At 33.9% G+C, this 14,983-nt stretch overlaps 2 protein-coding genes across 43 annotated transcripts in view; both read left to right on the top strand.

The window, feature by feature from the left end:
- LOC134602746 (protocadherin gamma-A4-like) overlaps positions 1-14,983 on the top strand; it is a 347,761-nt gene that overhangs the window by 278,445 nt on the left and 54,333 nt on the right. The gene's annotated exons all lie outside the window — the stretch shown is intronic.
- Positions 4,634-14,764, top strand: LOC134603685 (protocadherin gamma-B5-like). Its single transcript, XM_063449865.1, has 5 exons — positions 4,634-7,072; positions 10,028-10,100; positions 11,648-13,992; positions 14,418-14,429; positions 14,753-14,764. The coding sequence occupies exons 1-5, from the start codon at positions 4,634-4,636 to the stop codon at positions 14,762-14,764; spliced, it is 4,881 nt and encodes a 1,626-aa protein (XP_063305935.1).

The following is a 14,983-nucleotide window of genomic DNA, read 5'->3' as shown; positions in this document are numbered from 1 at the left end:
CAAGTAACAGTATTTTCAGGTAACATATTTTCATTTAATTTTATATGACATCCAATTGAAACATTTACCATCAAGTACAAAAATGTAAACTGTAATTCCAAAGTTACCTATGTGATTTATGTAGGTCTCCCCCCTCATTCTTATTTAGGGCCCCCCACCCACCGCTCAGGGGTGGGGGCCGGGGACGACGACAGCACTTATGTAGGGTACCCACCTGCCACGCAGGGGTGGGGGCCGGGGGGGGAGGACAGTAGGTCCCCCCCTCAATCTTATTTAGGGCTCCCACCTACCGCTTAGGGGTGGGGGCTGGGGGGAGGACAGTAGGTTCCCCCCTCATTGTTATGTAGGGACCCACCCACCACGCAGGGGTGGGGCTGGAGGGAGGACAGTAGGTCCCCCCCGTCATTCTTATTTAGGGCCCCCACCCACCGTTAATGGGTGGGGGCCAGGGGGAGGATAGTAGGTCCCCCCTCATTGTTTTTAATCTATGGCCCCCACCCACCGCGCAGGGGTCGGGGCCGGGGGGAGGACAGTAGGTCCCCCCCGTCATTCTTATTTAGGGCCCCCACCCACCGCTCAAGGCCCTTTCGTTTCAGGTGCAGGTACCTTGTAGGTGGTTGGTAAGGTTGATCCAAAAGAGTAAATAAAATAAAGAATGTTGAAAAAGAGTAAAACTCATATTAACTGTAACAGGCGGGTCGGTCATCTGATCACCGTGGCCTGGTTGTGTGTGTGTCCTACTCATGAGCACGCAAGTCGGGCTCTATTATGAGTGACACCTCTGTTTTCATACTAGGTACCTGTAGTCTATGATAATGGGTAGATTAATGACCCCTAACCAAGAAGGAGGACTTGGCATTTTAAGCCTTCATAATATATAAGGTAATGATAGAGACTTGAAAGAAGTCTTGTGAAGGTGTATGTAGAAGGTAAATAGAGTATCAATTTGATACTAATAATAGGTTGAGATTAGTAATGATTTATTTTGCAGGTTAATGTTATTTGGTACAGAAAACTACTCACTACAATCAGTAAAAATGGTGATGTGATATTTTCTTTAGTTGGAGAAAGATTATTTTTTTTAAATGTTGACACAATATTTTAAACAATCAATAAATAAAGTATTACAAATTTAGACTATCGTTCTACTCAAAGGATGATCTTTATATTTGTTTGCACTCATAGTCTATTATTGCCATCCAAATTTGAACAGTATTGTATGGGTAATGCAGAAGTTAAACGTTTTTATTCTTAGAGTTGGAACTAGTTCTTTGATCCTTAATTTTTTGTTAAACCAGTTAAATATTGTTTGAAAAACAATATCACTTCATACACCTGTCATTGTAGAAGGGTAATGAGAACGCTAAAGCCTCCGAAAGAATACAATTTTCTGGACCCTCATGTCCACAGCTCTAAATAACCAGTCAGGAGATATGGTGCTTATGTGTTTCATTGCAAAATGTACATATTTCTTGCAATGAACAGTTCATTAACAGTAATAGGCAATTTGTGAACAAGTCAAATAAAAATTATTGAGTCAACAAATATAGACAGTGCTACGGTTCAGTCTTTAATACATACCTGGTTTTAAACCTTATATTCACCAATGGATTTATCAGATTTGACAGCTGTTGAACAATCCATGCATCATGCATAAAACATAAAAATTCACACTTAAAGCCCACACAAAAATAAATGAAAAGACCCATAAAGGTCAATATGACCCCAATTTAAGAATAAGGAATGTGTAAAACCTCCAGTATGTCTCTACCCACCGTGCCGCATGTGGGGGTATGTTCATTATAACTGAAAACTTACAACCATGGTACCTGCAATATTACATACAGCATTATTAATTAAGCATATTAGAAATTGAAGATATTTCTACAGTAATATCATCTTTTATTGCAAATTATGATGGTTTCTAGCCTCAACGCCCAGCCAGGGGAGTATAATATTTGAAACATTGAATTTAAATGTTGTTTCTAGCTTATTCGATTCAAATAATTGCTACATGAAGGGAGCGATTTATTTAATTCATGGAAAATTAACTATTATAATTTAACCAATACTAAGAGTATGCTATTACCATATGATAAGGGAATTGCAAAATTTAGGCTAAACTAGCCAAACTAGAATAACTCTCATTCAAACTTGTTGTTTTGGGGTTTTTTTTAGATCAGCTACTTGTTATGGAATTTGCAATACTTGGAAGTTGCTTTCAAATTTAGCCCAGTTGATTTTGTAATTGATCGAATGTTTAATTTGTACCATATGTGTTTTTTTAACAGTGATATTTGGATCATGTGATTGTACATGTGCTTTACACAGTTATTTATAAGATGCACTCAATGGAGTTAGACACCTCCCGTTACACCCGTGGGGCTCGGCTGGCAGCTGCACTGCCAGATAGCCAGCAAAAGAGCACTCCTCACTCTCACCACCTATGTATTGCAAGCATCTAAGGTGGCATCTAAGGGATGGAGCTATATAGTGTGCACAAGTGCTACCTGTTTATAGTGTTGTTTAATTTGCTGTAGTTTCCATGCAGTGTATATCTGTGAATCTCATTGGTCAGGGTAATGCCACTGGTCACTGATTTATTACATCTAGGTCGATGACCTTGTCAGCACAAGAGCTACTTCCAAACTGTAAAGGAAGTTTCAATGGATCATATCATTCCATTAGCTGGAGGAGGGGGTGAAGGAATGTACTCTAACATTTCACTGTTAATATTACATTAGCATTCCAGAGATTGATAAAGATCGCTATAGCAGTTGTAAATATCTGTAGTTAGGAAATATATGAGTTAACTCTATGTACTGTATGTGGGAATTGTGAACAAATACACAACAATAGGTCCGGCACTTAGACTCCCACACTACTTATATGCATAGGGATTTGGGATAGCGCACAAGTAACTTTTTTCTTTTGGGTTTTTTTGTGATCAAATGCGGACCATTTTTTGCATTCTGTTGTAATTTCAGTACAAGCTGTTACATTCTGTTGTAATTTTCAGTACCAACTTTTTCCATACAGCTTTTATTTTTAGATTCATGTTTTAAAGTGGTAGATAATACCTACTCTGTGTTTTGATTTTTATTTAAAGTAAAGTTTTTTGTATATGAAATTCTTCATTAGAATATATAAAATGTAGCGTTATTATGACGCAGAGCAGCATGAGAATGTGTATCATAAATTAACCTCATAGTCACAATTGTATTCATAAAACTCCGTTCTTGATTTGTAATATTAATTATGTTTAGGATTACGTAACTTAACTATAATATTCAGAATACTATAAAAGGACTTTATGTTTCTGACACAGTGTTAGGTTTACAGTACGTGCTACATTGCTGCTTTAAAAATAAACAGCATTAATGGCAACAAGAAAAAATCAGACTGACAAATAAAATGTAAAAATATGTTCACATTTCTCAGGATTACATGATTTCTTATCATTAATAGATTTAGAACTCTGAGGTAAAAAATACAAATACAAATATAAATTGCGAGATAGCTTACTGTGATTGAGTATAGATTCCATTCCATTTCTAATATATATGTATCATTAGACTAATAGGGCTACAATCTCTACTCCATACTGAACTTGATATCTTAACTATAAATATTACATGTATTAATTACAAAAATTAATGGCCAAAATAAAATCCAAAATCAAACTGACAAATGTAATATAACAATATGTACACATTTCTCAGGATTACAGGAGTTCATATCATCAAAATAAATACTAACATGTATACTTTTTACTTTTTGCATTAATACAAATATAAAGTTTAAGAAGATTACTGTGATTGAGTATAGATTCCTTTCAATTTCCAATATATATAATATATATATATATATATATATATATATATATGTATACCATGTATTGATATAGATCACTGGACTAATATGGCTACAATCTCTACTCTATAATGATATTGATATGTATACACATTAAACTTGTATTAAATAAATTCAGTAAAACAACCAGGATTACAGGATTTCTTATCAATATCTTTAAAACTTAAAAAATAAATATTTAAATTTACTTTTATTATTTATTATTAAAATTAATTATAATAATTTCAGATATGTTGTAGTATATCAACTTATCTACACTAACATGTATACTTTTTTACTTTTTGCATTAATACAGATATAAAGTGCAAGATAGCTTACTGTGAAGGAGTATACAATGATTCCATTTCATGTCTAATATTTATTTGTATATCATCTACCTTCTATACTCTATAGTGATATGTGTATATATATACACACACACACATAATGCATATATACATTAATCTTGTATTAAATAAATACAGTAAAACAACCTTCTCGGTAGTGCAGTTCTGCATTTATACCTCTGAGCGCCGCTGTTTGACCAATAAGGAGAAGAATACAGAGCTGGAGATCCACTGATATTTCCATCACTAACACACACTGCAGATCTGCAAGAAGAAACACAGCCATTTTTGGATTCTCTCACATACAGAGCACTTTGTATAAGGTTGGATTTCCTTGAAGAAGTGAAGTCAGCTGTGAATGTTTTCATTTTAAGTGGATTACAGATAACTGGAAATCTAAAAGAAAATTATTCCCAGAGAGAAAAAACAAAAAAATGTCTGTGATGAAGAGTCAGGATTCACAAAAACACAAAGGAATCAGATGGCAAGTAATATTTTCCTTCTTATTTTCATGGCTTTGTCATTCAGTGTCTGCTCAGCTTCATTATTCCATTGATGAAGAAATGAGAAAAGACTCTGTTATAGCTAATATTGCTAAAGACCTTGGATTAGATATCAAGCAGCTCTCATTTAGAAAATTTCATATTGTTTCACGTGTTTCAGATAAATATTTTTCTGTCAATTTGCAATCTGGAAATCTACATGTTAAAGACAGGATAGATAGAGAGACACTGTGTGGGGTCATAGCTCCCTGCATTCTAACCTTTGATGCAGTGGTTGATAATCCTTTAACTGTTTTCCCTGTCACCATTGAAATTCAGGATATAAATGATAATTCTCCCATATTTTTTCATAAAACCATTACCCTGGAAATTATTGAATTTACTTCACCTGGAACACACTTCATTTTGCAAAATGCAGGTGATCCTGATATTGGCATTAATTCTATACAAACATACAAACTCAGTGATAATCAGCATTTTACACTTAGTGAAAAATTCAGAACTGATGGTAGTAAATTTCCAGAACTTGTTTTAGAAAAACCTTTAGATCGGGAGACACAAAATATTCATGAATTAATTTTATCAGCACTGGATGGCGGAAATCCTATCAGATCTGGAACTACTCTAATCAAGATTATTATAACTGATGGAAATGATAATTTTCCAATATTTACTGAAGAAATCTATAAAGTGAGTGTAAGTGAAAATGCTCCAATTAACTTTATGCTGCTTAAAGTTACTGCAACTGATCAAGATGAAGGTTCCAATGCACAGGTCACATATTCACTTGGAAAAATATCAGGGAATGTACTTTCAGCTGGAATGTTTAAAATTAATGCTACAAATGGAGAAATAACAACAAATCAAAAATTTGATTTTGAAGTTGCAAGATATTATGAAATGTCTATTCAAGCAAAGGATGGTGGTGGGCTTGTGGCCCATTCCAAGGTTTTAATAGAAATCATAGATGAAAATGACAATGCTCCAGAGATATCAATTACCTCATTAACATCTCCTATACCTGAGGATTCAGCTCCAGGGACACGGATAGCACTGATTGAAGTTCATGATCAAGATTCAGGAGAAAATGGAAACGTTGACTGTCAAATCATTGGGAATGCAAATGTACACTTTCAGTTAATATTGTCATCAAGTAAATATTACAAAATTGTTACAACAAATACAATGGATAGAGAGAAAGTATCATGCTATAATATTACAATTTTAGCAACTGATAGAGGATCTCCTCCTCTTTCTATTACACAAGAAATCAGGTTGGATATATCGGATGTTAATGACAATCCTCCAGTATTTACAAACACTGCGCATGTTGCATATGTCCCAGAAAACAACTTACCGGGAGCCTCAATATACAGTATACAGGCTTCTGATTTAGATTCTGGAGAGAACGCTAAGATTATTTATTCAATTTTAAGTATAAACACAGAAGATATACCAGTGTCATCTTATCTGTCCATTAATATAGAGACTGGAGTTATCTACGCTCAGAGATCCTTTGATTATGAGCAGCACAAAGAGTTTCAACTACAAGTAACTGCGAAAGATAATGGATCACCATCTTTGAGTAGCAACACAACTTTACTCATCCGCATCATAGATCAGAACGATAATGCACCTAGAATTTTGTACCCTTCTCCAGGAAGTATTGATTCGGTATCCTTTGAGATGGTTCCTTTGGCATCCAAAGAAGATACGCTAATAACTAAGGTTGTTGCGGTGGATGCTGACTCAGGACATAATGCTTGGCTCTCTTATCATTTCATGCAAGTGTCAGAACCATCTCCCTTCAACATTAGTCAGCACTCAGGTGAAATACGGACAGTGTGTGTGTTTGAACAAAAAGATGTTTTGAAATATAAGGTTATAGTTTTGGTGAAAGACAACGGAGTCCCCTCGCTATCAGCAACTGTAACCTTAAGTTTTATTTTTGCAGATTCCATCCAACAAGTTGTTCCCAAACTCATTAATCAATTAAGTGACGAGGATTCCTCAACCAGTTTACAAATGTATTTAGTAATTGCATTGGCTCTTATTTCGTTTTTGTTTATTTTAAGTGTAATGATGGTTATCATTTCCAAATGTAAAGAGTCAAAATCTTCTCCAGCCTTTGGATCTTTTAGTACTAATCTGTATTCTCAAGTGGATCCCCAAAATATGTCCCAATATAATAATGGAACCTTGCCTTTTCCATACTCATACAATGTGTGTGTGGCTTTGGATTCAAGTGAAAGTGATTTTACATTCATCAAATCAAAGCAAGATGTTCCCACAGACAACCTTATTGATGCTGATGACTCTGGACTTGGAAATGAAGACTTGAAAGAAACATCTTCAAACAGCTTTGTAAAGGTAAGTACTGGCTAGTACAGCATTAGAGTTTGATATTTTAAAAATATGTGGAGTTCTAAAGAAGAGTACTTTGGTATACTATCTTATGCCAAATTCATCATCTACAGAAGTTACCATTAAGTTCTATGGGATTTTTTTCTAGACAAGTTTTGATACATTTAGATAACTTGTAAAATGTAGGCCTTAATGGGGTACTTCTGATATATATAATAACTATTTTTTTAAAATTCTAACATGGTAAGAATAAGTTGTGATATTAGAGGAAATTGGTTGGTAAAAATCTATTCTCATAGTACTTGGTCTCCAAGTAATCTTTATAGTGATATAATTAGATAAACAAATACGTCAAGTACCACAAGTAACAGTATTTTCATGTAACATATTTTCATTTAATTTGATATTACATCTAATTGAAACATTTACCATCAAGTACAGAAATTTAAACTGTAATTCCAAAGTTACCAATGTGATTTATGTTATATGGTTGATCTTGGATTGTCTTGAATCTCTGATAAACGAGGGCGGGACTTGACTGTCATGCTAATCAGACACATGGTGCGGGAGCTTCTCATAAACCTTGCTATTGAGCCTTAAATCTTGATGCCCAGTGGACTTGAAACTGTTGTTTCTGTGATTTATATGATATTTATAAATAAAAGTATGGATTGAAAGAGAAATATATAAATAAATATCCACTTGCCATTAGCCATTGTCAAGTGATAATTAAGAAAATTTCTATCTGATTAACAGAAATTTATATTGATGAGTGTGCCATAGACCCTCTATACTTGCAGTGAAAAGTAACATTTAAGGCATGGCTAGTAGCATAGGACTTGAAATTATTGTTTTTTGTCAATCTGTGTTTTATTGAGGCAAGTTTGTAGGCATACAGATTTCAGAGTAGAGTTAGACACAATACATAAATTTGCAATATCGACATTTTTAAGCATTCAACATTAGCAAGCCTCTTTTACTTTTCTTATTTAATTTGTGTATCAACCGGAGCTGGGTGGTAAGATTTGGATGTAATGACTTTTTGTGTCAGGTGCAGGTACCTTGTAGGTGGTTGGTAAGGTTGATCAAAAAGAGTAAATATAATAAAGAATGTTGAGAAAGAGTAAAACTCATATTAACTGTAACAGGCGGGTCGGTCATCTGACTACTGTGGCCAGGTTGTGTGTGTGTGTCCTACTCATGAGCATGCAGGTCGGGGTGCTATTATGAGTGACACCTCTGTTTTCATACTAGGTACCTGTAGTCTATGATAACAGGTAGATTAATTACCCCTAACCAAGGGGGAGGACTTGGCATGTTAAGCCTTTATAATATATAAGGTAATGATGAAGACTGGAAAGAAGTCTTGTGAAGGTATATGTAGAAGGTATATAGAGTATCAATTTGATACTTATGATAGGTTGAGATTAGGAATGATTTATTTTGCAGGTTAATGTTATTTGGTACAGAAAACTACTCACTACAATCAGTAGAAATGGCATGTGATATGTTCTTTAGTTGGAGAAAAAATGACACATTATTTTAAACAATCAATAAATAAAGTATTAAAAATTTAGACTATTGTTCTACTCAAAGGATGACTATAAAGCAGATCTTTATATTTGTTTGCACTCATAGTCTATTATTGCCATCCAAATTTGAACAACATTGTATGGGTAATGCAGAAGTTAAGTGGTGTTTATTCTTAAAGTTGGAGCTAGTTCTTTGATCCTTAATTTTTTGTTAAACCAGTTAAATATTGTTTGAAAAACAATATCACTTCATACACCTGTCATTGTAGAAGGGTAATGAGAACGCTAAAGTCTCCGAAAGAATAACGTTTTCTGGACCCTCATGTCCACAGCTCTAAATAACCAGTAAGGAGAAATGGTGCTTATGTGTCTCATTGCAAAATGTACATATTTCTTGCAACGAACAGTTCATTAACAGCAATAGGCAATTTGTGAACAAGTCAAATAACAATGATTGAGTCAACAAATATAGACAGTGAACCTTATATTCACCGATGGATTTATTAGTTTTGACAGCTGTTGATCAATCCATGCATCATGAATAAAACATAAAATGTCACACTTAAAACCCACACAAAAATAAATGAAAAGGCTCATAAAGGTCAATATGACCCCCATTCAAAAATAAGGGTGGTATAAAACCTCCAGTATGTCTCTACCCACCGTGCCGCAGGTGGGGGCATGTCCATTATAATTGAAAACTTACAATCATTGTACCTGCAATATTACATACAACATTATTAAGCATATTAGAAATTGAAGATATTTCTACAATAATATCATCTTTTATTGCAAATTATGATGGTTTCTAGCCTCAATGCCTAGCCAGTAGAGTATAATATTATAAACATTGAATTTAAATGTTATTTCTAGCTTATTAGATTCAAATAATTGCTACATGAAAGGAGCGATTTTATTTAATGCATGGAAAATTAACTATTATAATTGAACCAATGCTAAGAGTATGCTATTACCATATGATAAGGGAATTGCAAAATTTAGGCTAAACTAGCCAAACTAGAATAACTCTCATTCAAACTTGTTGGTTTTTTTTTAGATCAGCTACTTTTTTGGAATTTGCAATCATTGGAAGTTGCTTTTAAATTTAGCCCAGTTAACTTTGTAATGAATCGAATGTTTAATTTGTATCATATGTGTTTGTTAACAGTGATATATGGATACATGTGCTTTACACAGTTATTTCTAAGATGCACTCACTGGAGTGAGACACCTCCTGTTACACCCTTGGGGCTGGGATGGCAGCTGCACTGCCAGATAGCCAGCAAAAGAGCACTCACCACCTATGTATTGCAAGCATCTATGATGGCATCACAGGAGTGGAGCTATATAGTGTGCATAAGTGATTATGGTGTTGTTTAATTTGCTGTAGTTTCCATGCAGTGAATATTTGTGAATCTCATTTGGTCAGGGTAATGCCACTGGTCACCGATTTAATGCATTTAGGTTGATGACCTTGTCAGCACAAGAGTCACTTCCAAACTGTAAAGGAAGTTTCAATGGATCATATAATTCCATTAGATGGGGAGGGGGTGAAGGAATGTACACTAACATTTCACTGTTAATATTACATTAGAATTCCAGAGATTAATACAGATTGCTATAGCCGTTGTAAATATCTGTAGTTAGGAAATATATGAGTTAACTCTGTATGTACTGTATGTGGGAATTGTGATCGAATTGTGATCAAATACACAAAAATAATTCCTGCGCTTAGACTCCCACACTACTTATATGCATAGGGATTTGGGATAGCGCACAAGTAACTTTTTTCTTTTTTTGTGTGTGTGATCAAATACAGACCATTTCTTGCATTCTGTTGTCATTTCAGTACAAGCTGTTACATTCTGTTGTCATTTTCAGTACCAACTTTTTCTATACAGCTTTTATTTTTCCCTTAATGTTATATAGTGGTAGAGATTGCCTACTCTGTGTTTTGCTTTTTATTTAAAGTAAAGTTTTTTTGTATATGAAATTATTGGGGCTGGCTGCATTACTCCATTAGAATATATAAAATGTAGCGCTATCAGGACCCACAGCAGCATGAGAATGTGTATCATAAATTAAACTCATAGTCACAAATGTATTCATAAAACTACACTCTTGATTTTTAATATTAATTATGTTTAGGATTAAGTAACTTAACTATAATATTCAGAATACTATAAAAGAACTTTATGTTTCTGAAACAGTGTTAGGTTTACAGTACGTGCTACATAGCTGCTTTAAAAATAAACATATTGCATACATTAATTTACAGCATTAATGGTAACAAAAATCAGACTGACAAATGTAATATAAAAATATGTACACATTTCTCAGGATCACAGGATTTCTTATTATCTATAGCTTTAGAACTCTGAATTAAAAATACATTTTTAAATTTAGTTTTATTATTAAACTTAATTATAATGATTTCATTATATCAACGTATCTACACTAACATGTATACTTTTAACTTTTTACTTTTTGCATTAATACAAATATAAAGTGAAAAATAGCTTACTGTGATTGAGTATAGGTTCCATTCCATTTCTAATATATATGTATCATTGGACTAATAGGGCTACAATCTCTACTCTATACTGAACTTGATATCTATATGGATATACATATATAAACTTGTATTAAATAAATACAATAAAACAACCTTCTCGGTAGTGCAGTTCTTCATTTATACCTCTGAGCGCCGCTGTTTGACCAATAAGGAGAAGAATACAGAGCTGGAGATCCACTGATATTCCATCACTAACACACACTGCAGATCTGCAAGAAGAAACACAGCCATTTTTGGATTCTCTCACAAACAGAGCACTTTATATAAGGTTGGATTTCCTTGAAGAAGTGAAGACAGCGGTGGATGTTTTCATTTTAAGTGGATTACAGATAACTAGAAATCTAAAAGAACATTATTCCCAGAGATTAAAACCAAGAAAAATGGCTGTGATGAAAACTCAGGATTCACAAAAACACAAAGGAATCAGATGGCAAGTAATATTTTCCTTCTTATTTTCATGGCTTTGTCATTCAGTATCTGCCCAGCTTCATTATTCCATTGATGAAGAAATGAGAAAAGACTCTGTTATAGCTAATATTGCTAAAGACCTTGGATTAGATATTAAGCAGCTCTCACTTAGAAAATTTCATATTGTTTCACGTGTTTCAGATAAATATTTTTCTGTCAATTTGCAATCTGGAAATCTACATGTTAAAGACAGGATAGATAGAGAGACACTATGTGGGGTCATAGCTCCCTGCATTCTAACCTTTGATGCAGTGGTTGATAACCCTTTAACTGTTTTCCCTGTCACCATTGAAATTCAGGATATAAATGATAATTCTCCGGTATATTTCCATGACATCATTACCTTAGAAATGATTGAATTTACTTCACCAGGAACACATTTTATTTTACAAAATGCAGAAGATCCAGATATTGGTATTAATTCTGTACAAACATACAAGCTCAGTGATAATCAGCATTTTACACTGAGTGAAAAATTCAGCACTGATGGCAGTAAATTTCCAGAACTTGTTTTAGAGAAACCTTTAGATCGAGAGAGACAAAATGTTCATGAATTAATTTTAACAGCACTGGATGGCGGGATTCCCATTAGATCTGGAACTACTCTAATCAAGATTATTATAACTGATGGAAATGATAATTTTCCAATATTTACTGAAGAAATCTATAAAGTGAGTGTAAGTGAAAATGTACCAATCAACTTTATGCTGCTTAAAGTTACTGCAACTGATCAAGATGAAGGTTCCAATGCACAGGTCACATATTCACTTGGAAAAATATCTGGGAATGTACTTTCAGCTGGAATGTTTAAAATAAATGTTACAAATGGAGAAATAACAACAAATCAAAAATTAGATTTTGAAGTTGCAAGATATTATGAAATGTCTATTCAAGCAAAGGATGGTGGTGGACTTGTGGCCCATTCAAAGGTTATAATAGAAATCATAGATGAAAATGATAATGCTCCAGAGATATCCATTACTTCATTAACATCTCCTATTCCTGAGGATTCAGCTCCAGGGACACGGATAGCACTGATTGAAGTTCATGATCAAGATTCAGGAGAAAATGGAAACGTTGACTGTCAAATCATTGGGAATGCAAATGCTCCCTTTCAGTTAATATTGTCATCAAGTAAATATTACAAAATTGTTACAACAAATACAATGGATAGAGAGAAAGTATCATGCTATAATATTACAATTTTAGCAACTGATAGAGGATCTCCTCCTCTTTCTATTACACAAGAAATCATGCTGGATATATCGGATGTTAATGACAATCCTCCATTATTTACAAACACTGCTCATGTCGCATATGTCCTAGAAAACAATTTACCGGGAGCCTCAATATACAGCATACAGGCTTCTGATTTAGATTCTGGAGAGAACGCTACGATTATTTATTCAATTTTAAGTATACAAACAGAAGATATACCAGTATCATCTTATCTGTCCATTAATATAGAGACTGGAGTTCTCTACGCTCAGAGATCCTTTGATTATGAGCAGCACAAAGAGTTTCAACTACAAGTAACTGCGAAAGATAATGGATCGCCATCTTTGAGTAGCAACACAACTTTACTTATCCACATCATAGATCAGAACGATAATGCACCTAGAATTTTGTACCCTTCTTCAGGAAGTATTGATTCAGTTTCCTTTGAGATGGTCCCTTTGGCATCCAAAGAAGGTACTCTAATAACTAAGGTTGTTGCGGTGGATGCTGACTCAGGACATAATGCTTGGCTCTCTTATCATTTCATGCAAGTGTCAGAACCGTCTCCCTTCAGCATTAGTCAGCACTCAGGTGAAATACGGACAGTACGTGTGTTTGAACAAAAAGATGTTTTGAAATATAAGGTTATCGTTTTGGTGAAAGACAATGGAGCCCCCTCTCTCTCAGCAACTGTAATCTTAAGTTTTATTTTTGCAGATTCCTTCCAACAAGTGGTTCCCAAACTTACTAATCAATTAAGTGACGAGGATCCCTCAACCAATTTACAAATGTATTTAGTAATTGCATTGGCTCTTATTTCATTTTTGTTTATTTTAAGTGTAATGATGGTTATCATTTCCAAATGTAAAGAGTCAAAATCTTCTCCAGCCTTTGGATCTTTTAGTACTAATCTGTATTCTCAAGTGGATCCCCAAATTATGTCCCAATATAACAATGGAACCTTGCCTTTTCCATACTCATACAATGTGTGTGTGGCTTTGGATTCAAGTGAAAGTGATTTTACATTCATCAAACCAAAGCAAGATGTTCCCACAGACAACCTTATTGATGCTGATGACTCTGGACTTGGAAATGAAGACTTGAAAGAAACATCTTCAAACAGCTTTGTAAAGGTAAGTACTGGCTAGTACAGCATTAGAGTTTGATATTTTAAAAATATGTGGAGTTCTAAAGAAGAGTACTTTGGTATACTATCTTATGCCAAATTCATCATCTACAGAAGTCACCATTAAGGTCTATGGATCTTTTTCTAACAGTAATGAATCATTTGGAAAGCTTATTAATTTGAGGTCTTAATGATGTGCTTCTGATATATGTCATAACAATATTTCTAAAATTGTAGCTTATTACTATATTATAAGAATAAACTCCAATATTAGAGTAGATTGGTTGGTAAAATTCTATTTAGAAGTTACCAACGGGATTTATTTTTTTTATTTTTTTAATCTTTATACCAATGGGATTTATGTGACATGGTTGTCCTTAGATTGACTTGAATTTCTGGTAAACCTAATTCTCACTTTTTTTTATTTGTCAGACTGGAATGAAGGTAAGATTTTACTATATTTAGAGGGGGCAAAAGGAGTCAAGTTGACAAGTTTGTGTTCCTGACCCTATAGTGTTCCTTTAAGTTTTAAATTCACTTTGAATTCTTAGCAATTCTGACTTTAGTAAATAACCTTGTAAATGATGTGCTGTAACAGGACCCATACAGGATTGGTTAATATACCAAGTAGTAGGGACCTTGAGTTACTAAAGTGAATTTTTCAAGTTTATGGCCAGAGTAGCCAAACTGAAAGGATCGCTGAATTAGAGATTGTTTCCAGTTTGACTAATTTGACCTTAAATTTGAAATTCACTTTGAATTTTCAGTTTAGTGAATAACCCTGATAGACACACAAAGCATGAGAATTAAAGACTTGTGAGTTCTACTTTGTTTTGGACAATATTGTTTGGTTTATCAATAATGTATTATCTACATAAACAGATACAGATATTCAGGAGTCTATAGCATAGTTTGTTTTGTTATAAAAAATTTTTATAATAATAATATTTACTTGAATCATACCTGCCTAACATAGAAATGCAGGATAACAAAAGCTA

The sequence above is a fragment of the Pelobates fuscus genome, chromosome 3, assembly GCF_036172605.1.
Source record: "Pelobates fuscus isolate aPelFus1 chromosome 3, aPelFus1.pri, whole genome shotgun sequence".
Lineage (NCBI taxonomy): Eukaryota > Metazoa > Chordata > Amphibia > Anura > Pelobatidae > Pelobates > Pelobates fuscus.
Note: the sequence above shows the minus strand (reverse complement) of the source record. Positions and strands in the feature narration are given on the sequence as shown.

What these genes read in the sequence shown, in the direction of transcription:
- LOC134603685 (XM_063449865.1), top strand. Translation starts at nt 4,634, where the DNA reads ATGTCTGTGATGAAGAGTCAGGATTCACAAAAACACAAAGGAATCAGA. An exon ending in CTTCAAACAGCTTTGTAAAG is followed by an intron (nt 7,073 to 10,027) that starts GTAAGTACTGGC and finishes TCATTTGGTCAG; the next exon opens with GGTAATGCCACTGGTCACCG. An exon ending in ACAAGAGTCACTTCCAAACT is followed by an intron (nt 10,101 to 11,647) that starts GTAAAGGAAGTT and finishes TTTGTCATTCAG; the next exon opens with TATCTGCCCAGCTTCATTAT.